Source organism: Tauraco erythrolophus, chromosome 5 (genome assembly GCF_009769465.1).
Source record: "Tauraco erythrolophus isolate bTauEry1 chromosome 5, bTauEry1.pri, whole genome shotgun sequence".
NCBI classification, from domain to species: Eukaryota; Metazoa; Chordata; class Aves; order Musophagiformes; family Musophagidae; genus Tauraco; species Tauraco erythrolophus.
The window spans coordinates 61564318-61587676 of record NC_141469.1 but is presented as its reverse complement, the minus strand read 5'-3'; the positions used below and the strand labels follow the sequence as shown (position 1 = coordinate 61587676).

Below are 23359 nucleotides of genomic sequence, written 5' to 3'. Positions count from 1 at the left end.
AATGAGCAATGAAATACACTGAGTAGCTGAAGCAGAGAAAGAGGACTTAGGTTAAAATTAAAATGGTGCCTGTTAAAGAGCTGCAGTTGCCAGGCTACTGACACTGCCGTTTCGCCTGTGTGGTGCGACACAATGCTCAGTCTTTCCTCCTGCATCCTTTAGTAACTGCATTATTCTGTGAACACCAGGGTTTAGTTCCTTCATCTGTCAAGTAAAGTGATTTCATTCTACAACCAGAGCAAGATTTTGCATTTTGGGGAGCAGCAAGGTATTGGAATGAACATGGAAATTCTTAAGTGGTTTACAAAAAATGATACCTATACTGAGGTAGGGATTATTAGGCATTTATCTTTAAGTTATTGATATATAGCCTTATCTATGTTTCTAGTCTACTCAGTTGTTATTTTAGAATAAAATTAATTCTATGGTATACAGAATTTCAGTTCAATGTTGTGGGTTTTTTATTCTATATTTAGCAACAAGGAAGGACTTAGAATGTTGCTGCTCATGCCAACTGAAAGACAGGTTTTCGTTGTCCTCTCTCTTCCCTTCATCTCCTTGGAAACTATGAGCATCCTTTGATAGCTTTCCGAGTGTGCTATACATTTTTTACATGCACAGTTTTTTCAGTGTTTACTTAAGAATCCAATGTAATTACTTGCACATCACTTATTTTGAAATAAAATGCTTTTTTTGACAAAGTATGAAAAATCTCCATTGCATAAAAAAATGCAACATGTGTGAAATCATGCATATATATTTATTCAGTTATACTGCATTTCTAGTTCTCTGCCATTTTATTCAGGCTGTTCTGATGAATGCTGCTTTCTCCCTTGTACTATAAATATGTTCAACAGAAATCTATAGTGTCTGAAAAGATCTGGAGGAAACTGCTTTAATGCATGATACTTACAAGAGAATAACAGTCAATATGCCACACAATTGTAATTTCTTTTTCTAGATACTATCATACTGAATTTCGAAACAAATGCTTCTTAATTACAATATTTTTTGTAAAGCAGTATATAACTCTTTACAAGGAGCAGGAAATATTAACAAGTTCAAAACAGCAAATTTTAGCAAATAAAGTGCAAATTCCTTTCTATAATGCAACTCAGAATATTTTACAATGTAATTTTTTAACATATTCTTAAATAGGAAAAATCTGTATGAAGAATCAAAGTTTAATAATGCTTCTTAAGCATGAATTATTAACTATGAAATAATGATATGTCACAAAGCAGCATGTTTTCGTCTAAATATTGATCTTATTTAGAAGACATTTTTATTTGAATATCAGAATTTAAGAAAAATAGTGCATTATCAAAAAAAAAAAAAGATTGGTTTAAATAAAACTTGTGAATGAGGCTTTTATTGGTGAATTTCTTCGAAAAACATATTAAATTTACCATTAGTCCTTAATGTAAATGTAGAACAAAGAGAAGACAAATGTGTTCTTCTATTTCAAATACAGTACTTAATGTGACATACCCAGTAGTGCTTACAGACACATTTAGAACTAGGCTGAAATAATTCTATAGCAATTTGATGACAATGATTTTTGGTTATGATTAATCTAGCCTGTATTCTAATCAGTGACATATGCATTTGGAAACCATTAAAATACCCCAAACTATGCAAGTGTCCTGATGACATGAAAAAAATATATAAAAACCTCTTCATTGTTAATCAGCTGCATGAAAAACATGGAAATAGTAGCACCAGTAGAGGAACTATCTCCAAACTCAAAGCGCTAGTCTGTTTTGTGTGATCATGGTAATAGTAAAACCTGTGTAGAAGACCTTTTTCCTTTTGTTCTAGATTTCAGCACTTAGGGTTGGAATCCTCATTCTCAGCTGCTTAGAATAGTATTTTCCTATAGACTAGATTTCATGTAGTCAGGAATAACTTCTCTCTCTCACAGGCAAAAAGTAAGATCTACTGAATATGTTAACAGGATTTATTTTTTTTTTATACTAATTACTGCAGAATTCTACAAGACAAATCTCTTGTTACTCTTAAAGAGACATTTCTGGAATTCTCTTTTAGCATCTGTAAGAGATCTTAACTTTACAATCCATTTTACCTGTAATCAAACTGCAAATTAAGCAAGATTTGAGATAGGATTTTCTTGCAGATTAAGTCTTCAAATCAGAAACCCCTTAGGTCTCATATGAGAGGGAAAAAAAGAGAATCTGTACAAATAAAACAGACCTGTTATTACTATGAAATAATTATTTGTGCACTCTTAGTGTCTAAAAGGATGTTAACTTTTAATCAATTTTACATGTGATAAACCTCCAAACTAAACTTATGAATATCCAATATTGTACATCTATCTTCTACTTCACCATGGCTTTTTTTAATGTTCCTTATGTGTTTGCTGACATTCCTTGTTTTTTAACCATTGTTTTTCCTGGTATCAAGAGCAGAAACCATGAGTTCTTGTTCCAGGTATTATTCTGCATTTTAGTAAATTGTTATGTAATCAACCGGGTGACTTTAATTTCAGAAAAAGTGTTTGTTAGTGGTGCCAGTTATTTTTTCATTGTGACTGGCGGAAGTCTGTGTTGCAGATCTGAATGCCCCGAATCCAAATATTTCTGAATATATGTGATTAGTACTTAAAATGCATAGAATGGACCTCTGGAATTTGTAATTTTACTAAATGGTAAAATCAGATGTCACTTTGTGATGATGATAATAGTTCCTTAAATAGTAAGACAAATTTCTTTCTGTGGGACTCATGTCATTTATAGCGTGAGATGGACTGCAGATGACCTACAAGGTGATGCAATTTATAGAACTGTTCTCTCTAGAATCTCTAATTTATTTCCTGCAGAAGTCAGAAGAATTAATGTTGTTGGCAGAGACAGAAAGGAATTCTAATAGCCAAAGCACTAGTCTGCAGCAGAGCTGTATCTTGTAGCTTGTTTTTCTGTATATTTCTGCTGTTTTTGTACAGTCTCCTTTACCAAAATTTTCAGAGGTCAAACATTTTCTTTAGGCATTTAGAACTCAGTCAGAACCTTTAAGCACTATGACTACAGTCAGTGATATCTTTGAGATTATCAGTCCCAAACATTCAGTCTGATCTCGAACTTCTGCTAAAGAGGCACCCAAAATCAGACTCTCTCTTTTTTTTTTTTCACACTTTCCAAAGTGAAAGAGAGAAATTTATCGTCTCATGGAGGTTGCTTCTTATATTTATTCATTACTGTTTATCTGCCAAGAAGATAACCCCAAGCAGATAAAAATGAAAGATAAAATTGATTATTCAACTTCATTTTCATCCTTTATATATATGCATTCAAGTGAAATTTTGTTAATATTTATATAATAAGCTTTTTGTCAATATTGATTGATAGGTTTCCTTGGGTACTATAGGTCATTATTACTATATTTGTACAAAGAAGTTTTTTCTAAATGTGCCTTAATACTAATATAATTCAGAAAAATATTTCCCCCTCCGTATGGTTGATATCAAGTAGATGGAAAATGATCTGCAGACAACATATCTCTCCTAAAGCTGTTAGACAGCAAGGCATTGTATAACCAGCCCTTGCACTTAATCAACGGTTGCTCCCTCAAAATACTTGATTGTGTTTGAAGTCTCCTTATTTTCTTTTTTAGTTCTCTTTCCTTTGTGGGCTTGAAAATATACCTAACACTTGGTAAATTGAACATACCTTTCCTTGTCTTTTTATAGTCTTTGCAGTTTTACCTGAAGATCCCATCCTCCATACTCCATGTAATGTTTTTTCACATAATGTCCCACAGTCCCTTACTCTATCTACAGTATAAATGAGAGTCTTTTAAATGAGACATTCTGTAACATAGTTGGAGGAATAAATTTTTTATGTCTGGACCTTACCTGAGCCCATGCCAAGCACTCAGTGGTATGGTTAAACTCAGCAGACTTGTCCTTCACCAATCTGCGCAAGTATGTTCTTTTCTGCAGGAGCTCTCATTGACACAAGTACAATTGTTTTCCTGTATTAGGATTCTGCTGCTAGACCAGCTGAAGTCATACATATGAAGAGGTTTCAGCTATGGGTTACCTAAATATCCTGTGTATGGGCAGTACTTTCAGTCATGCTTATGGAGCCTTGTTTGGAGTGCAGATGTGGTGAATCCTATTTGCAGCTATTTGGACCTTGTTCTGCCATTTGGATCACCACGCCGTTGCAGGCTGTGATCCACCTAATCGTTGTTGTCAACCTCAGTTGCAGTTGTTTGGCCACTGGAGCCTTCTATAGTAAAGCCACAATTATTTCTGCAGGTTGATGGAGCAGGAATTGCATCAGTTGAAAACTGGCTTGAACCTGGGATGTTTGTATCGCATGAAGACTGGTTTCTAAGTGAATTCAGAGATTCTGTAAAAGCTGACGGCCATCCCTACTTGTCTGCTGTAAACAAATGAAGCAAGACTCATTTTGAGCATTCCCTTAAATCGTAGAATCACAGAATGGTTGAGGCTGGAAGGGACCTCTGGAGGTCATCTTGCACAACCCACACAGGAGTTAAGTTTTAACAGTACCTTTGCAGATGTGTGCATTCCTGGTCATAGTATAGTCTGTAAGTGGCTCACAGAAAAATGGCCAGGCTCAAGTGCTCTGAAGTAACATTTTTACATTATCGTGAATCAAGTATGGGCTGGGTGGATAATTGGTCTGGCCCAGCAAAGTGTTTCTTGTGTTTTTGTGTTAAAGTCAGTTGCTGCCTCATTCTGAGCAGAGCTGACAGTTTGACACTTGTTTTGGACAGTGAAGGCATAGTTTGCTATACAGTAATACAGTAATGTTACACTAAGCCTTGATTTTTATTTTCTACAATTTCCTTCAACTTTTTTGTTAGACAGTAATTATCAGCAAAATTTAGAAAGCTTCTCCAGAAAGGATGATGATAATTAGTAATGCATTGTTGTTCTATGTAAGTGGTTTAAAGACCTTTTTAGACATGTTGCTTAACTTACTTAAAACAAAAGTAGTAGCATACGATCTATTTTGTTCAGCAGTCTTTGTGGGGGATGAAGGGAAGAAGACAGTAGAGAGGGCATTACACTGTAATATAGAAAACGTCGATCCAGACTACTCGAGAAAATGAAAGTGATGAAGAACAGCTTCAGCTAGTACAAATCAAGAACTATTCAAGTTTTTGTGTGCTGACCCTGCTTTTTTTCTCCTAAATGGATCCCTGTGAATAGTATTAAAATCCCTTTCATGCATAGCACTGAATCCTGTGAACATGTGCTTGGCTTTATTTCAGCTACATTGATTTGTACATCATAAACATGAGATGTTGCTGTTAAAACACAAAGGCTAGCTATATTTTTAAGGTACATGTGTATATATTATTTATGAGAACAAAAATGTATTATACTGTTCTTTAACATTCTGTCATCTTGTTGTCTAATGAATTTCTGTTTTAAAGGCAAAAATGTCACGGGTTAAACAAGTGGGACTTTTAGCTGCTGGATGTCAACCATGGAACAAGGATGTATGTGCTGCTAGTGGGGACAGATTTGCCTACTGTGCTACCCTTGCTATTTATATTTATCAGGTAAGATTTTTTTTTTTTATTTAACAGACTAGTTACATTTTTGCCTATCACAGTTTGAACCCAATAGATGTTTCTATAATGCTATGATATATGAAGTATGATTGCTGCTGAGAAGATGTCTATGTAAAGCTCATTATTCCATTCAAGATACTCCTTCCAAATTATTTTTTCTCGTTGTTAGAACTAGTGCAAAAGAATGATGTAAACTTTATATTTGAAGTAGTATGTGTCAAAAATTATGCTCAAGAGACAGGCTCTCAATCCAGCAAACACTTGAGATGAGTGAAGAGCAGTGATAGAAGAGTGGGTTCTGAGAGAGAAATGAAGTAATTCCATGGCTTCATTTGAACCTGTGGTGTAACAGTTGTCTTTTGAAGTAGTTTAATCCACTGTGCGGAGTTGTGGATTCAGTTGCCCACTTTTCTTTGGTTTGGAACAAATTATTACTTTTTTTCATTTCTGAAATGCTCAGCACCGTCTGAAGTTCACTGTTATTGTACAACAGCACGTAACAGAAATAGAAATGTTGTCACGTGAAATTTTCAGACTGAGAAATATGTAAGGAAATAAAGGATATGTTTATTTTAGCTTAATGAGTTATGCTGCTAGTAAAATGAAAATATAAACAAAATTTACCATGTCAGGTTTGGTAATTCTTTTTTTTTTTTTTTAAAGAAGATAGACTATGTTAATACTGGTTAGCCTAATTGAATATTTAATAACTTTTCTGTACAAATCAAATGTTTGAGAATTTAATTTATTGAGATGTCAGATACTGACAATTGTTAAATCTACTATAAATTCATCTGTAAGTCTAATATTGTTATGTTATATAATATAATTTCTAAATGAATCTTACTTTTTGTTTAGCTGGATCACCGATATAATGAATTCAAACTCCAGGCAATTATGTCTGAGCATAAGAAGACAATCACAGCCATATCTTGGTGTCCTCACAATCCTGACATATTTGCAAGTGCCAGTGCAGATAGTTTAGTGATTATTTGGAATGTGACCGAACAGAAAGTTGTGGCCAAGCTGGACAATACAAAAGGTATTTCAGACATGGAAACCTGTTTGATCCATACAGCTTTTTCATTCACTGGTATCAGAAATACTTGATATAGAGTAGATTCTAAGCAGTTGGTAGGCCGGAGGTTTAACAATTGCGTAACACAAAATTCTTGTCAGATTTGTTGCAGTTCATTTTAGAAAATAATGATAATGTATTTGAGTAAATTGCTCTGAACCATTTAGTAATTAGTAAAGAAAGAGGTTATTCTGTTTTCTAAAGTACTTCAAGAGTTTTCTTGCCATTGATTTCTTGTTGAGCAGGGAAAAAAAACGTTTTTTTTTTCTATCACTGTCTAAAAGGATAAACAATTAAATTTTAAACCTTGTGTGTTTTGATGATAACTTTACGGAAATGAAAGCAAATAAAATGCAGCCTTCAAAAGATTCAAGTATAAATTATCAGTGAATTTGAAAAACAGTTTTTGTTTAAATACCCTAATGCTTACCTACCTGCATCTTCTCTCAGGACGTGAAAATGCTGATTAGAAGATTACAGTAGAAGTTTAGGGGGTTAAAATTCTGTGTTTGCCACCTTTCCCTGCCCAGTTCTGATTCATTCCCTTCAGTCAAAACCAATACCTGTATTTTGGTTCCTACAATCTCTGTCAGGTGTCCTTGACTCCTACATTTGCATTCTTGGAAAATAGGTGCAACTCAAGAACGGCCAATATCTCAGGATCTTCTAAGACATTTTGGGACTCCCTACTCTGTTCTTTCCAGAGCACTTGGGATATCTCTGAAAATCTTGTATATCTTGCATATCCTGCAAAAAGAATAAGCAGGAAAAAACCAAAGTGATATGATCTATTCTAAAAGGAATATTGTATAAACTCACACATATTTTTCAGTATATTCCTTGTTTAAAAAACTACTTTAGCCAATGACTATGTGTGAAAGAAGTGTTATTGTTATTTTAAACTTTTTAAAAGCTAATTTACTTTTAGGATAACGTTTAAACCTCCTATTAATGCTGCTTTTACTGTCTTTGACACTGCCATATTAAAATGTCGAATAATGAACAGTTTTGAATCTTCAGCTTGAGGAGTTTGTCTTATTGTCATTTATTCCTTCAGATACACGCTCTTAAATTATGAAGATAATGAGGGTCGGAGATGTTATGGTCAAAATCCTTAAAGTGGAATGCCTACAGTTAGGTGTAGGCAACTGAATTAAAACTGTCATGTATCCAGAAGGAAGCTATCAAGGGTTCCCTTTGATTACAGAGCTAGCTTTCCAATTTTGTCACAAATATCTGCCTCTGTTATATTTATCTCTAAATTTCATTGTTTTGCAAAAATATACATCTTAAAATTTTCAATATTTTACCAACTTAGTAGCTTACAGTAAAACATAATGGTGAATGGAACTGTGAATGAATGAAAGCATTGTTTACAGGATCAGGCATATCCTCTTTCATATCTGTAATTGTCTTTCTTTGGCACTAATGAAATCAAGTATAGATATCATAAAATACAGTCCATCACAGTAGTATTAAAATAATTTGAGAAATAATTTTACTTCCTGCCTATGGATATGTCTAGTTTATTTTTACATTGTAAAATGTTCACATAGTTGTCTAAATTTCAGTCTAATAGTTTTATATAGAAAAATAATTATTTTTACGGCTTTTGAAGACAATGTCTGATACTGGGTCAAGCAGTAATACACTGAATTTCATATCCTGGTTCTTACAAGGTTTACCTGTACGTTTCAGGAGTTCCCGCGTCACTTAGCTGGTGCTGGAATGCAGGTGATGCAGTTGCCTTTGTGTCCCACAGAGGTCCGTTGTACATTTGGACTATCTCAGGACCTGACAGCGGGGTAACTGTACACAGAGAAGCTCATAGTTTCTTGTCAGATATCAGTCTGTTTAGATGGCATCCAAAGAAAAAAGGAAAAGTCGTATTTGGACATACCGATGGAAGCCTATCGATTTTTCAGCCAGGTAAAAGCTGATACAGTAAAATATTTATCTATCTATCTATCTATCTATCTATCTATCTATCTATCTATCTATCTATCTATCTCTCTAGATAGATAGATAGATAGATAGATAGATTAAAAAATCTTATTTTTGTACGTGAGTGTAATTCTGCAGTTTTTTCATTTAGGTTTTATAATATACGCACGTATATTAAAACTTGCTCTTAGTTCATAGTGTTCCTACTCCTTCTATATCAGAAAAATATGTTTTCTTAGATAAAGAGTCCAGAGCATTTTTTTTGTGTCTTCTCCCTTTTGGAACCAAGATAATATTGCAATTTTCAACAAGTGCAATAAACTGGTTTTTTAGGAAATGATAGCAGCCATGATCTTCCACTGAACTAGCAAGTTTCTTTTTCTGAATGGACTTATTTGAACCTTTTACTTTAGTCTCTTACTTTGCTTGTGTCTGTTCTAGAGTCCTCTGCTTCACATTCTAGAGTCCTCCGCATTTTTGTAGGTAGAATCTCATGTCAAGCTTCATATTATTGTCATGATTCTGTTCTATCAAAGGCTATATGGGAAAATATTTATCTCTTCGTGTCTAAAATCCACCGAGCACATTTATGCATACTTCATAAATAGTCCAATGCTCTACTATTGAAGTTGTCTTGCTGACAAGCTCCTTTGAAGTTAAATTTTAGTTCTCTTTCATAAATAGTTTTCTGCAAAGACAGGTATCTGTATTAGGTAGACTTGCAATTTTTTTTTTTTCTGGCTACTTCTTTTTCTTCCAGTAAAAACTGTTTTGTGAGATAAATTGTTATTTAAATAATGTGTTAATTTTACATAGTGTTATGCAAAATCTATTCTCCTTCAATAAATTGTTGCTCAAGATGTCACAGAGAATAAATTGCCTTGCTTCAGTAGCACTGACTGAATTGGTAATGGCAGGGAGAAAATAAAATCTATTTTAATATGATAACCTCTAAATACGTATCCAACAGACTTTTCATGAATTTTCTTTAGAATGGTTTGCATATGAAAATAGAAATAATAGGAAAAGGATTTCAAATGACAAAATTATGCTCTGCAAATGCAAATAAAATACTGGCTGAAAAAGCTAGCAGCAGTGGCACTTTTGTTGCTATAAAAAATCATTTACTGAAAATTATCCATTACTGCTGGGGAAAAACCTACTTGGTTCAACTTGAAATTGAGTTTAGATTATCACAGAAATTTTACCTTTTTCTATACTTAGTATAGTTTCCATTATTATTGTTATATTATACATACTCATTAAGATAATTTTAAAATAAAAATAAATTCACCATAAAATTTGTTTTCTGTTCTTAACCTATAAAAATTCTTGGTTTCCAATAGAGAAATAAGGAGTTGAAATTTTATACACAGTTGAGTGAAAAATTTTGTCAGAACTCTTTCACTGATAATCCTGCATTTAAGTAGTGTAGTTTACGTCTACTTAATAAATTCTTTAGAATTCAAAAGAAAATGTTGCATTTTGTCTCTTAAAAATTAGCTTTTCAGATTTTTATTTTTAAACTGTTTAGAATTTCATTTCCTCAAAACTATTCAAGAAAATTAGTACACTTTCTGTGGGATCATATTAATTGTTTTTTAAACCTGAACACACTTGTAATGAAATGAATGTAAAAAACTTTTTAGTCAAATAGAATATTTTTTTTTTTATGTAACAAAAAAATATCACTGATCTGCAGAGGTCTACTTACAAACTAATTGTCAAAACTGAGTCGCAAATTTTACTGTGTGTGATAAATTAGTGCAACAAATTCAGATGCATTCAAGAACAACCATCAATTGAAATGCCATAGAGCTGCCATTCAAATCCTAGACTTGCATGCAGTAAGAAGTTTGAGTATTTTAATTCAAGAGTTTATATTCTTGTAATTAAGACAATGACATTGGAGCAATCATAATGACTTTGTAAGAATGCAGACCAGTATTAATTTTTGTTTTACTTGCTTGCTTTATGCTGTTAGAAAAACATAAAGAATTTGTTTAGATAAAAGCCTAGATGTGTTTAAGAACAGATCACAAAAATTTTGGTGAACAGAGAAATTTGTTAAAATATGTTTCAAAATTATGTCATATTGAAAAATGGATTGTATCACTACAATAAGATATACGTGCCACTGCTGTTATTACACTTTCATAAATGACTCTAATATGTGTCTTAAAATTCAGATATAATTGAAAATGTAAGCTTCTCCAAGTTATCTATTTTATCAACTGTGGGTTTCTATAGGTTGCAATTCATAGTTGAAATTCATCTAACTTTTGTAATTAGTAGCTTTTAAATATAACAATACTTAGAGGAAGGTGGTATCAGTAGGATGAATATAGGCCCTCTACCATAAAGAAAAAAAAAAAAAGGTACTTTTCAATAAAGAATAGAAAGCTAATCCTTTGCTTTGAGATCAGCCCTCATCTACCTCATGTCAGAATGTGTATCATGAGTTGTTATTGCACCAGAACTTAATTTTTCACCAAGTGAAATCAATTTAAAAAAAACCCCAAACTTCTATTAGTTACTTTTAAAATTTCAGTCCTCTTGTAGGATAAGTAAAATACTACCCTACAAAACACTATCTTGAGAGAACCTGAACATCCACAGGTTCCTGTTAATTGCTTGAAAGTTCAGAATGATTGACTTGTTGGAGGTTCTAGTCTATTTAGGTGTGAGTTACTGACGCATCATTAGTAGATGACACAACTTCTTTTTCCATTATTTTTGTCTACTTAGGTTTCTCTCTGGTGGCTGTACTTTCTTTTAATTAACTCCAGACTATCCATTAATGTAGCAAAACATATAGGGTGAAGAAAAAATATGCAGAAATTTAGCATTAGTATCCTATTTTTAAAGAAATACGGTGCAGTCATGTAGAGCCAAATGTTCAGTACTAGTTTACCTTTCATTTGTTCTCAAAATAAATATAGCTTACATAAATGACCTGTGACTCAGTGGCATGATTCACAGGGCTGATGTCCTCTTTTAATGGAAAATAAAATTTAACAGTTAAGGTTTCCATGAGCTATGCTTCCGGACTCTTTTGAGAAGCATAGTTAAACTGAATAGCTCCTAGATGTCCGTACTCCCCCAGCAGTTGATTGTGCTTTCTTGGGAATGAAGTGTTTGAACATGACTGGCTTTGATCACTGGGGGACTTTTTGTCTTTAGTTCTTGTACAGCTAACTTAAAAATCGCAGCTGAAAAATGGCGGTTCTGCTTTTTTGTCAGTTCTTGGTTTTCATTTCAATGTTGATTTTCATTCAACAAAAAATCTGAACGGAAAAGTGGGCAGGGGACTGTGATAAAGAAGGTAGGAATCCCAAAGTTTTTGGCAAATGTAAAGCATATATCTGATGATATTTCTGATGTTATTCCTGAGGCTCCAAAAAAGACAACTGTGCCTTTGCAGTTATTTATATACAAACACAAATGGAATGGAGAAATCAGTTTATGCCATTAATTGTTGTTCAGTCTTAAATTATTTCCCTCATTTCTGGTAATTGATTTACAAAATTACCCTAGATATAATATGCACTTTCCCTAGAAAATCATGAGAGTTATTTTAATATTCAGAATGTTCACCAGTGAACAAAAACTTTTCAGCATTTTTTTAAATACGTATCAGAAAAGGCTTTGTTTTATATCAATTATTAAGGAATTTAGACAGGTCTCAGAATTTATCATAATATGAAAAATTAATTGTATTCTTCATTACCAAAATTAAAAATTAGAATAAAAACTGAGTAATGGAAGTTGTCAATTCATTATTTCTAGAAAAGTGGTGCAATATTAATTTGTTTTTTTAACACAAGGTCACAAATTCAAAAATACAGATCTATGTTGTTATTCGTTTGGACTGTACACTGTGTTACAAAATTAAGAGCCAATACTCTGTATAAACAAAAAGTAGGAAATAAACATGATGTTAAAAACTGTAGTTCTCTAAAATATGGATCATCAAGTGAAATATGTCTTCTGTTATGCAGGTGTCAAATGAGATATTTAATGATCTGTTTTGGCTTCAAAATCTGTGAACGCTTCATAATTACACACAGTTTTGAGGAAGAAAAAATCTAAAGGCAATTGTTCATAAATACTTTTTTGACTGCTACAGGTTTTTTTCTAGCTCATACTGCTTTTATTTTGCATATATTTGCTGTGGTATGCAGATTTACTTATACTTGAATAACTTGCATTTTAGGCTGCTGTGCAGGCGTTTACTCATGGAAATTGTTAGGATAATGTATATGATTTAACATACTTTTCTTTAATATAAAATTATGTTAATAAACCTGACAGCTGTTTCTATTTTTTGCTGTATTAAAAAGAAAATTGAATCTGATGGAGCCAGAACTACTTTAAGTCAAGTATTGCAAAGCCCACTTCATTGATTTCACTGGTGCAGACAGTAGAGCAGGCTACTAAAAATTTAAGGGAGAGACAAAAATTATGTTTGCGAATGTTGTAACTATTGAAATTGTGTAGTTGATTTCCTTTTTGAAATAATGTGTTTTCTTGTGCTCTTAAAGGTTCTAAAAATCAGAAACATGTGTTAAGACCAGAATCTCTTGAAGGAACAGATGAAGAGGATCCAGTTACAGCGCTGGAGTGGGACCCTTTGTCAACTGACTACCTTCTTGTTGCTAATTTACACAATGGTATTCGACTAGTTGATTCTGAATCTCTTTCCTGTATCACAACTTTTAGCTTTCCCAGTGCAGCGGCATCTGTTCAGTGTTTGGCCTGGGTTTCTAGTGCACCTGGAATGTTTATAACTGGAGGTAAGCCTTTTATTTCCTGATTTATACAAAGGTAATAAATATAGAACTGAGTTTTCCGAAGTGATACTTCAAGTTTAATCTTTCTGGTTTTTAATGTACACAAATAATAGTGTACACGCGTTGTACAAAAAGTCCCTAAAACTGTAGAAAAGAACAGAAAGCTACACTGAGCCGTTTTAACTTATTTTTTTATTTCTTACATACATAAACAAGTGAAGTTTAACTATTTTTTATACTCAATAGTATTTTCTTCATGCACACTTTAGAAACAAATATGAGAGTTAGTTTGGGATCAAGAAAAAAAAATGCATTGTACTAGTGGATGTCACGTCTTGCTCCCTAGCTTTTCTTTCTCTATTTTCAGAAGGATTTAAAAAAATAATTAATTTCCTGCCTCTTTTCTATGCCATAGACATTAGTGGTCAGATTGAAGAACTAATTAATAAGTAAAGTGAGACTGTGAAAATACTTTGTAATGAGAGAGGATCCACTGAATTTATCTACTGAAGTTTAAATAACTAATGCTAATAATTATTGTTGTTGATAGTGATGCTACCATGGAGATGACAGTGCCTGTTTATAAAATTCTCTTAGGATTCTAAGTTTAATTCACTGTTGTATTTTTGCTTAAATTGGTCCTTAAAATGCATACCTCTGTGTGTGTACAGTAAAAAGAGAATTAAAAAAAAAAAAAAAAATTGTATGTTTTTTTAAACTCAGATTCTCAGGTTGGTGTGTTACGTATTTGGAACGTTTCACGTACAACTCCTATAGATAATTTCAAATTGAAGAAAACTGGTTTCCATGGTTTACATGTGCTAAGTTCTCCTCCAAAGAAAAAGTGTAAGTGTAATTTTTATTATTATTGGTTGCAATGGCTGAAAGTTAAGAAAATCTTGTTTGTGAATCTTGTTATATCTGAGTCAATCTCTATAAGTTTGTGTTGGCTCCATAGTTCTTAATTAAACAAAGTACCCTTTGGTACCAGTGGACTAGACAAATATGTAAAGGATCAAGCACTTTGTAAGGTCCTTCAGTAGTAGGCCAGGCTTCATACAGGAATTCTCCTTTTTTTTTGGTTTTAGCCTCACTGGAATACAAAGCATTTTATTCTTTATAATTGTTACTTATTATTAAGTGAAAAAATAAATAATAATCTTATCTGTTTATATCTTATACTTTATTTTGTCAAGCATGTTCATCACAGTATCCTACTAAAAATCACCATATGTCCTCAACAAGTGAGGCTGTTCCTCCTCCAACTCTAACCCAAAACCAAGCATTTTCTCTTCCACCTGGTCACGCTGTCTGTTGCTTCATGGATGGTGGAGTGGGGCTTTATGACATGGGAGCCAAAAAGTGGGATTTCCTTAGAGATTTGGTACGTTTCATCTCTACCTTTGAAATGAGAGTTTATTTAGTTTATACACTTTCTTCTAAAAGCAAACAACAGAGAATGAAGTCTTTAGAGCACTGTAAAACAGTTCCATCATTAAAAAGAGTCCAGATTTCTAGGAAACAAAATGACAGTTCTGAAGTTGAAAGTAATTCTTTATTGCAAAAAGACTGAATCCTGTTGGAATTATTCTGGCAGTTTTTTTAAGGGCTTGGTTTTTTTCTTGAATGAAATTTTAATTTGATGGCCTTCTCAGAAGTATTATCTAGAGGGATTTCTATAATCCAGAGTAAAAGTTCTAGTCAAATCAGAGAGAAAATGTATGCAACTCAGAGGGGGAGGTCATTCAGTGTATAATGACAAAGACTGAATAATTAAATCTTATTTGAAGCAGAAATTCAAAACTGGGTTTATCACATATTAGGTGAGCCTCTTCTTCACTGGGATTTTTGTTATTCTTGAGGATTTTTCTGTTTTCCTCTTTCCGTGTTCCCTTTTCATTGGAAAAACTTGAATGATTTTCAACTGTACTTCCACACGTGTTTGAATAGAGGCTGCTGGTTGGTGTTCTTTTTCCATTTTTAATGGCTTTGGTCCTGTAAAGCAACTGAGGTTTAAAAAATTTCCTACAAATTACCTATTTCTCATGTATGCATCAAGTTTAAATTGTACAAATGCATGTCTTAGAAAACAAGCATTTGACATGTGAAATTTCTAATGGATTGAAGTGCAAACTGCAATAGAGAATAGACTGTATTTATAACATAGAAAACTCAATGGAATACTAGAAAACTTGTAGAACATGATCAACATGCAAAGCTTTGTTTTTTCAGTCGGGTACTTTTTACCTAAAGGGCAAAATTATTTCTGTTTTAAAAAATCAGGTTTTTTCTTGGTTGTTTCTTGGTTCTTTTTTTTTAGTTTAACTTCTTAGATTCTGGTTTTTAGCAGCTTGATTCCAATGGAAAATGCTAACAAGTCCCTGGCATTGTGTCACCCTGCTGTTTCAGGGCAGAATTTTTCTCTCTTTAATAATGATCTATGAAAGGGAGGAGTATTATAGTCCGAGCTATTTTATGCCTTTTAATTTTGACTGATGAGTCAGGTTTTTTGGAATGCATAATTGATCTGACAGGTTATAATACCATGTATTTTAGAGTTTGATCTACAGTTGGACTTCTGAAAAAAAAATGGAATGTAATAAAAATGGATTAAATATTTGTTTCATTTAAGGGACATATTGAGACCATCTTTGATTGCAAATTCAAACCTGATAACCCTGATCTTCTTGCTACAGCTTCATTTGATGGCACAATAAAAGTTTGGGACATAAATACTTTAACAGCGGTTTACACATCTCCTGGTAATGAGGGGGTTATTTATTCCCTTTCTTGGGCTCCAGGTAAGAATAGTTTGCTTTAGATCTAAATGTTCTTTGCATTAGCATTGACTAGCAGCAATTTGTGTTATGAAAGTATGAGTTTTAGATGGAAGGGTGTCTTATAAGGTTTAAGTATAACTGAACTATTATCTGTGAGACCTGTAGGTCTTGCATTCTGGTTATTTTTAATTTAAAAAAAAAAAAACTAATTGAAAGCATGTGCTTCAACTTCAGTTCCTTACAATCCTGTCCAAAAGTTCCTGTCCATCCCAGATCAAGCTTTTCCTGCTTCTTTCACATCCCTTACTCCTAGAGAGTTCCTCTCCATCTTGTACTATCATTTATCTTCATTCCTAATATATAATCCAATGCATGCCACCAGTTGTATTTGGTCTCAAAAGACCTTTGAACATAGTGATAACTCTTTTTTCCCCCCCTCTCTTTTTCGTCTGTTCTCCTACCTCAATCTCTTTCCATCTTCATATATACCTTTCTAGACTCCTCCTGCATAGATTGCATTTTCTGCCTCTGAAGTGCAGTATAAAACAACAGTCAAAACATATATAGATATGCCATGTAGCGATTTAGGAGAAGTGTAGCTATGCTGGGATAGAGAGTCACTGTGGTGAAGGAGAATTTGGCGGCTTTTGGATTAGACTTGAATTCAGTTTTCAGGTTCTTAATATCTAGTCATATCTTCAGATTTTTCACACTGCAGTGTGGTTAGATTCAAGTACATTCTTGATGGACTTAGGTGCTGCAGAGGTGCAAGATTAAGAAAACCAAGTACTATTATGTGTTCTGTCACATTCTTTCTGATTTGTCTTAGTACGTAGGGAACTTTGAAAGAAAATGCTCTAGTTGCTACAACTTTAAGCTTGAAACATTGAGATTATATCTCTTTTTAAATCTAAGTCATATGCATTATGGACATTATTTTCTTGTCACCTTAACTGCAACACTTTCAGCAGGCATTGAGAATACATTTTGCAACAATACAACTTTTGTTTTTCCCTTCCTTGAAATAGGACTGTAGAAAAGCAGGTCAGGCTTTTGTTGAAATTAGTATTTGTGACTCAGTTTCAAATGGTGGCCTTAAACTATGAAAAACTCTTGTTTATGTGCCATTGATGTCTTCTGTTTATATTACATTTCTTGAATTTAAAGTAGAAACACATTACACAATATTGTGATCTTATCTTTATTGTGGGATCTTACAAATATCTTTCTCTAAAGGAGATCTGAACTGCATAGCAGGTGCAACGTCCAGAAATGGTGGCTTCATCTGGGATGTCCCAAAAGGCAAAATGATAACCAGATTCAGTGAGGTAAGATGAGATTACATTTTTTTTTGCCTATATGACGTGTAAGTTAGTCATTCCCTCTAGTGTCAATAAGTAAACATGGGTCTAAATTCATATGATTTTAAAAGGTGCTATAATATAGCAAACAATAGAAAGAATTATGTAGGTGCCAGTTTATCTCTGAGGCAGAAATATTTTTATTTCCTCAGACTGGGTTTGTGATATGACAATGATGAAGCAACAGATGGTCTCCATTGTCTTAAAACTGGTCCTGTAGTGATACACAGCAAAAGCATAGCTGATTCTTTCTTAAATGTGTAAATGTATATGGACATATAGACTTTGAACTGGGTATCAAAATGTGAAATGACGTTCTGTATTTTCAGCCATAAGGTCCAGAAAAAAAATTCAGTCCCTGAAGTCTAGACCAATAAAGCTCTATTTTGCAGCACCCTAAATAGTATGCCTCATTTAGAGTCTTGCCTTGTATTACCTCAGATCTGTGCAGGCATATGCAAGTTCTGAAACAGTAGCATAATTGTTATTGGCAGAAGGAGCTATTTAATACTGTGTTGTAGCATTCTATACTATTTTGTATGTTCTTAGTATATGGCTGTAATCTTCAGATTATACAGACATAATTAACTGTGGAATCTGCATCAGAGGACAAAGGATGCTCTTTGAGAAGACAGAGATGGGGGGGAGGTGGAGGGTGGGCAGAAAACAAACATACGTACATGTTGGTGTTCCTGAGTTCTAACACTCAGAAGATTTGCACTTGTGCTACTAAACATCTTTTCTTGAACACTTGTCCTGATACACATCCTACTTTAGTTTTCACATACCACAGTTACTCGTGCCCACTAACTTAATTATTCCAAAAAGTAGCTAACCTTTATTCAACCTTCAGGTTCCTATGGTTATGGGTTGCTTATTCTTCAACTTAACCCAGTTTTGTCTCTTGGATCCTGGAGAGTATGGCAGTTTTACTGTCCCTCTTCTCAGTCCTAATCTTTTGGACTTGGATTCTCATATATCTCAGCCATGTTGAGGACTCATTATGATGTGGTTTTGTACAGCATACTTTATTGGGAGAAAAAGGCTGAAGCCCATAGGAGGAAAAAAGAAAAAAGATGAGTCAATAGATGAGAGAAAAAAGGGGTGAATTATTTCTTATTGATAGGTATTTTGCATTTTTTGAAGCATGGAAAGAATGGAATCTTCTGCATTGCCTGGAGTCATAAAGATTCCAAAAGAATAGCAACCTGCAGCAGTGATGGATTTTGGTGAGTGTTATTGGAAGAAAAAAAAAAACCTTGCTAAATGCACTTCTTGAGTCAGTTAACTTTGACAGTACAATCAGTGATTGATTTTAAACCTATTCTTACTGGATTATATTTATTGGATTATATTTATTTCCTGTACTTGTTATAATATATTTTTTCATGATTTTAAGAAAAAAAATAAGGAAATGTTTGCAAAAGGAATAGTGTCTAAGACACTCTGATAGTGAAACGGAATATTGGCTTTTATTTAGCCAAGAATATACTTCTTGGCTTCTTATCTGTAGATATGGAAGATGCTTTTCAAAACCTATCTCACTGTACTTGTCTTCAATTTTAATTTTTTTGAAAGTTTGTTATTTCAAGGACTAGAATTCACTATTTTAGAACAAAGGAATTGCAATTGTATTATTAGAGGAGCATAATCCTTGTAAAAACTTGCAAATGCCCACTGAGAACAATTTTGCATATATTGTGTTTCAATACATTTTTAAATCCTTGTTCATTCTTTTCCTTTGCTGCCCATGTTATTTCAGCTCAAACACAACAGGAGCATAACAGTTGATCAATCAAGTTTTGTTTTGGTTTGTGTTTTTTTAAATCCCTAAAGATCTATTTGCACCTTAAGGCCATAACTGCAACTTAGATTTTGGGCTGTGAGGATCCTTTCAGGGTCCACAGTGGACATCTTCACAGCCCCTGTGCATGGATTCTGAAGTCCAGTTAAATTTTTTGTTGGGAAATATATAGTTAGCCTTGTAGTTGAGGGGCTGTAGGAATAAAAATTTCTCATATTCTTTCTGTATAATTTTTTGCTATCTGGCCTATTTGCACAAAATCAAACCTGACTTTTGGATAGCCTACTCAGAATGCTTTTTTCCTCACAATATTATGTTGTAATTGGTTTCAGTATTATTCGAACCATTGATGGCAGGGTTCTTCACAAGTACAAACATCCAGCTGCAGTGTTCGGCTGTGACTGGAGTCAAAACAACAAGTAAGTGAAAACTAACCCAAAGAATTGATAATATTTATTATTTAAACTGATTACCAGTAAAATAACACAAACTTATTTAGAATGTGATATTTACTGTGATATTAAAGTGCAGAAATTTTTTCTGTTCCACAGTACGATATCTCTGTAGCAGCTCTATATTCTCAGTAGTGTATTTCATTGCCCAGCATGTTAATGTCTTGAGTATGACACAGACTGCTTAACTTTCAAGAGAGGATCTTATCATATTGATGGGAGGGGAAAAAAAAATCTCTAGCAGAGTGTATAATGAGGGGGGAAAAAAAGCAGATGTTCAATATCAGGAAAGGGAGGTTTAGATTAACTTCCTTCTAATGACTGAAAAGCTGAAGATATAGCAGGCAATTAAATACACTGTGCTATATCTTAATTTTGCAGGTGATTCCTAACAACAAGATAACTTTTTGTCAAAAAAACAATTATACAGTAATTCAGTCTTTTTAATAGTAGTGTTGAGTGCTCGGTCAGACTGTAGTGCAAATAATGTTCCCTGTTGTAAACTCATCGATCTTTATCAAGTTTTTTTTCTGATTTAGTGTATTTAATTGGGTTATCAATAATTACATCATAAAGAGACAAATTAGAAGCAAAAATAAGCTCTTTTTAAAGCAAATTACAAAATATGCATCCTATTTTTTTAAAACTAAAATAAATAAGTACTCTTGATGATCCCAGTGACCGAGGATTTTGCTATTTTTATTTTGCAGAGATATGATAGCTACTGGTTGTGAGGATAAAAATGTTCGTGTTTACTACTTGGCAACCAGCTCAGATCAACCACTGAAAGTTTTTACAGGGCATACTGCAAAGGTGTTTCATGTACGGTGGTCTCCCCTGAGAGAAGGAATCCTCTGCAGTGGCTCTGATGATGGGTATGTACTATTAGAAAACTTAAAACAGAAGTAGTAGAGGAAACTTTAGATCTTTAGTTGTACTGATACTGGCACCTTCAAAAAGCCTGTGAATAATATAATAATCTAAATCTCTGCCTTGTTTGGATTCAGCCTGTAGCTTTGCTTTTAGCTTAATACCGTATTTGGGCAGCAGGATAATTATCTAAAATCAACACAACTGCTGTAGCAACTGTAGCTGTCACAGCTTTCTAAATGCTTTCCCAAGAGTCGAGTCAGTGATTGATACCTGTTACTCCCAGTAATGATACAAGGATAGTACATGCCTAAATTATGTCTAGATAAGGGTGCAAGACCTGCACCCTTACTAGATGTCTTTCAAAAGTATAATTAAGTAGAATCTGTGGAGATTTTTAATGAGTGCTAGGTACTTCTCTTTTGTTGGGTTTGATGACATTTATTGAGGAAGAGTGCATCAGTCTATGGTAAGCAGGAGGAAGGACTTTTCTATGATTCTAAGCCACTTCCCTGCACAGTATGTAAAACATTTCTGTAAAGGATCACAGATTTGGAGTGTTGGCTTCTATTGCTTTCCCCAATATCATTCATTAGATGTCTATGCTTGCAGCAAAATCTGTCAGTTCATAGCGTAATGATTAATGAAAGAAACCACTTGATAAATTTTTTTTCCGTGTAAATCCTCTCTGTTTCACATGAGCAAGAAGTAGTGAATCCAAAATTCTGTCATCTTGTCATTATGAGATATTCTGATTTTATTTCCAATCATGGCTATGTAATAACTCTTAGTAACAGAGGGATTCCCAGAACACAGTCACACTTTCACTTTGAGGGAAGGGAATCGTTGAATCGTTGACTAAGTTGAATAACTTAGTCCCAGGTCACACAAAAAGTAAGCAGTCTTTTGAGCTTACTGTACTTGGTGACACTCCTGTTTGTAGAACTCGGAACTATTTCAGATGACCTATTTAGCACCTAGGCTTATAAAGTACCTAGGAACAGTATGCAAGAGTCACAAATGAGCACATATTGCTGTAGGGCAATATATATGTAAATATATGAAATGGCCGCCCAACTTGTGTGTTCAACTTTGTGATGCAAGACCCATCAAACAGCCCCTTTGCAGCACTGGAGAAACTGTAATAAGTGCCTTTGCTGCCATGAGTGAGCTTTGGTAACATATTTGATAATGTAAGCAAATTTAGCCAGAATTACAATGATCTCTTCAGGAAACTGAACTTTTAACTTCCTGATTCTGTAATCTGCTTAATTAGCTATGCTCAGTGATAGCAACTACTGAAAACAAAAGGAAATGTTGGAAGCTTACTTGGTTAAAAGGGAACTAAAAAATAATGAGAAAGCTGATGCAAATTCTTCCTCATTACTTGTGTAATTGTAGTGGGAGTTTCACAATTTAAGATAGTGTAGTGTCCACTTCTGCCTTGTGACAAATGCCATGTTCAAAGAAGAGGAGACAATAGAATAGAATATTTCAGTTGGAAGGAACCTGCAACAATCATCTAGTCCAACTGCCTGAGTACATCCAGGCTGACCAAAAGATAAAGCATGTTGTTAAGGGTGTTGTCCAAATGCTTCTTAAACACCAACAGGCTTGGGTTATTGACTACCTCTCTAGGAAGCCTGTTCCAGTGTTTGACCACCCTCTTGGTAAAGAAGTGCTTCCTCATGTCAAGTCTAACCTCCCTTGACACGACTTTGAACCATTCCCATGCGTCCTGTCGCTGGATCCCAGGAAGAAGAGAGCAGCACCTCTCTCTCCACTTCCCCTCCTCAGGAAGCTGTTGAGAGCAATGAGATTGCTCCTCAGCCTCCTTTTCTCTGAACTAGGCAAGCCCGAAGTCCTCAGCCACTCCTTACAGGACATGCCTTCCAACCTTTCACCAGCATTGTTGCCCTCCTCTGGTCACATTCAAGGACCTTCTCATTGTGTTTAAATTGTAGGGCCCAGAACTGCACGCAATAAACAAGGTGAGGATGCACCAACACTAAATACAGCAACAAAATCTCCTCCTTTCACCGACTGGTTATGTTGTGTTTGATGCCCCCCCAGGATGTGGATTGCCCTCTTGGCTGCCAGGGCACGCTGCTGACTTATACTGAGCCTGCTGTCCGCCAGCACCCCGAGATCCCTTTCTGCAGGGCTGCTCTCCAGCCACTCCTCTCCCAGTTTATACTTATGCCTGGCATTACTCCATCCCAGGTGCAGGCTTTTGAACTCATTAAATTTCATCCCATTAATCATTTCCCAGTGCTCCAATTTATCTAGATCCCTCTGCAAGGCTCTTTTTCCTCAAGAGAGTCAACAGCACCTCCCAGTTTGGTATCATCACCAAATTGCTAGTGATAAATTCAATTCTTGCAACTAGATCATTGATAAATATATTGAACAGAACTGGCCCTAGAATTGAACCCTGAGGAACATTGCTGGTGACCAGTCGCCAGCCAGATGTAGCCCCATTCACTACAACCCTTTGAGTCCTGCCATTTAGCCACTTCTTCACCCAGCACACAATGAGCCTGCTCATCTGACAGCTGGAAAACTTGTCCAGAAGGATGCTGCGAGGGATAGTATCTTACTAAAATCCAGAAAAACTACATCTACCGCCTTCCCTTCATCCACTAAGTGGGTGACCTTATCATAGAAGGATATCAAATTAGTTAAACAGGACTTTCCCTTTGT

General features: G+C 34.3%; 1 protein-coding gene across 5 annotated transcripts in view; it reads left to right on the top strand.

Annotated features, from left to right (window-relative positions):
* WDR17 (WD repeat domain 17) overlaps positions 1-23359 on the top strand; it is a 47812-nt gene that overhangs the window by 3569 nt on the left and 20884 nt on the right. For 2 of the 5 annotated variants that reach the window (XM_086611555.1, XM_086611556.1), the window contains exons 2-12: positions 5434-5562; positions 6433-6616; positions 8351-8581; positions 13141-13392; positions 14113-14235; positions 14586-14773; positions 16022-16190; positions 17406-17497; positions 18677-18759; positions 19667-19753; positions 20497-20661. In XM_086611555.1, coding sequence (XP_086467681.1) covers positions 5434-5562; positions 6433-6616; positions 8351-8581; positions 13141-13392; positions 14113-14235; positions 14586-14773; positions 16022-16190; positions 17406-17497; positions 18677-18759; positions 19667-19753; positions 20497-20661 — 1703 coding nt within the window. Of the gene's footprint in view, positions 1-264; positions 328-5433; positions 5563-6432; positions 6617-8350; positions 8582-13140; positions 13393-14112; positions 14236-14585; positions 14774-16021; positions 16191-17405; positions 17498-18676; positions 18760-19666; positions 19754-20496; positions 20662-23359 lie in introns of those variants that run through there. The other 3 variants (XM_086611558.1, XM_086611557.1, XM_086611559.1) reach the window with 2 other exon arrangements.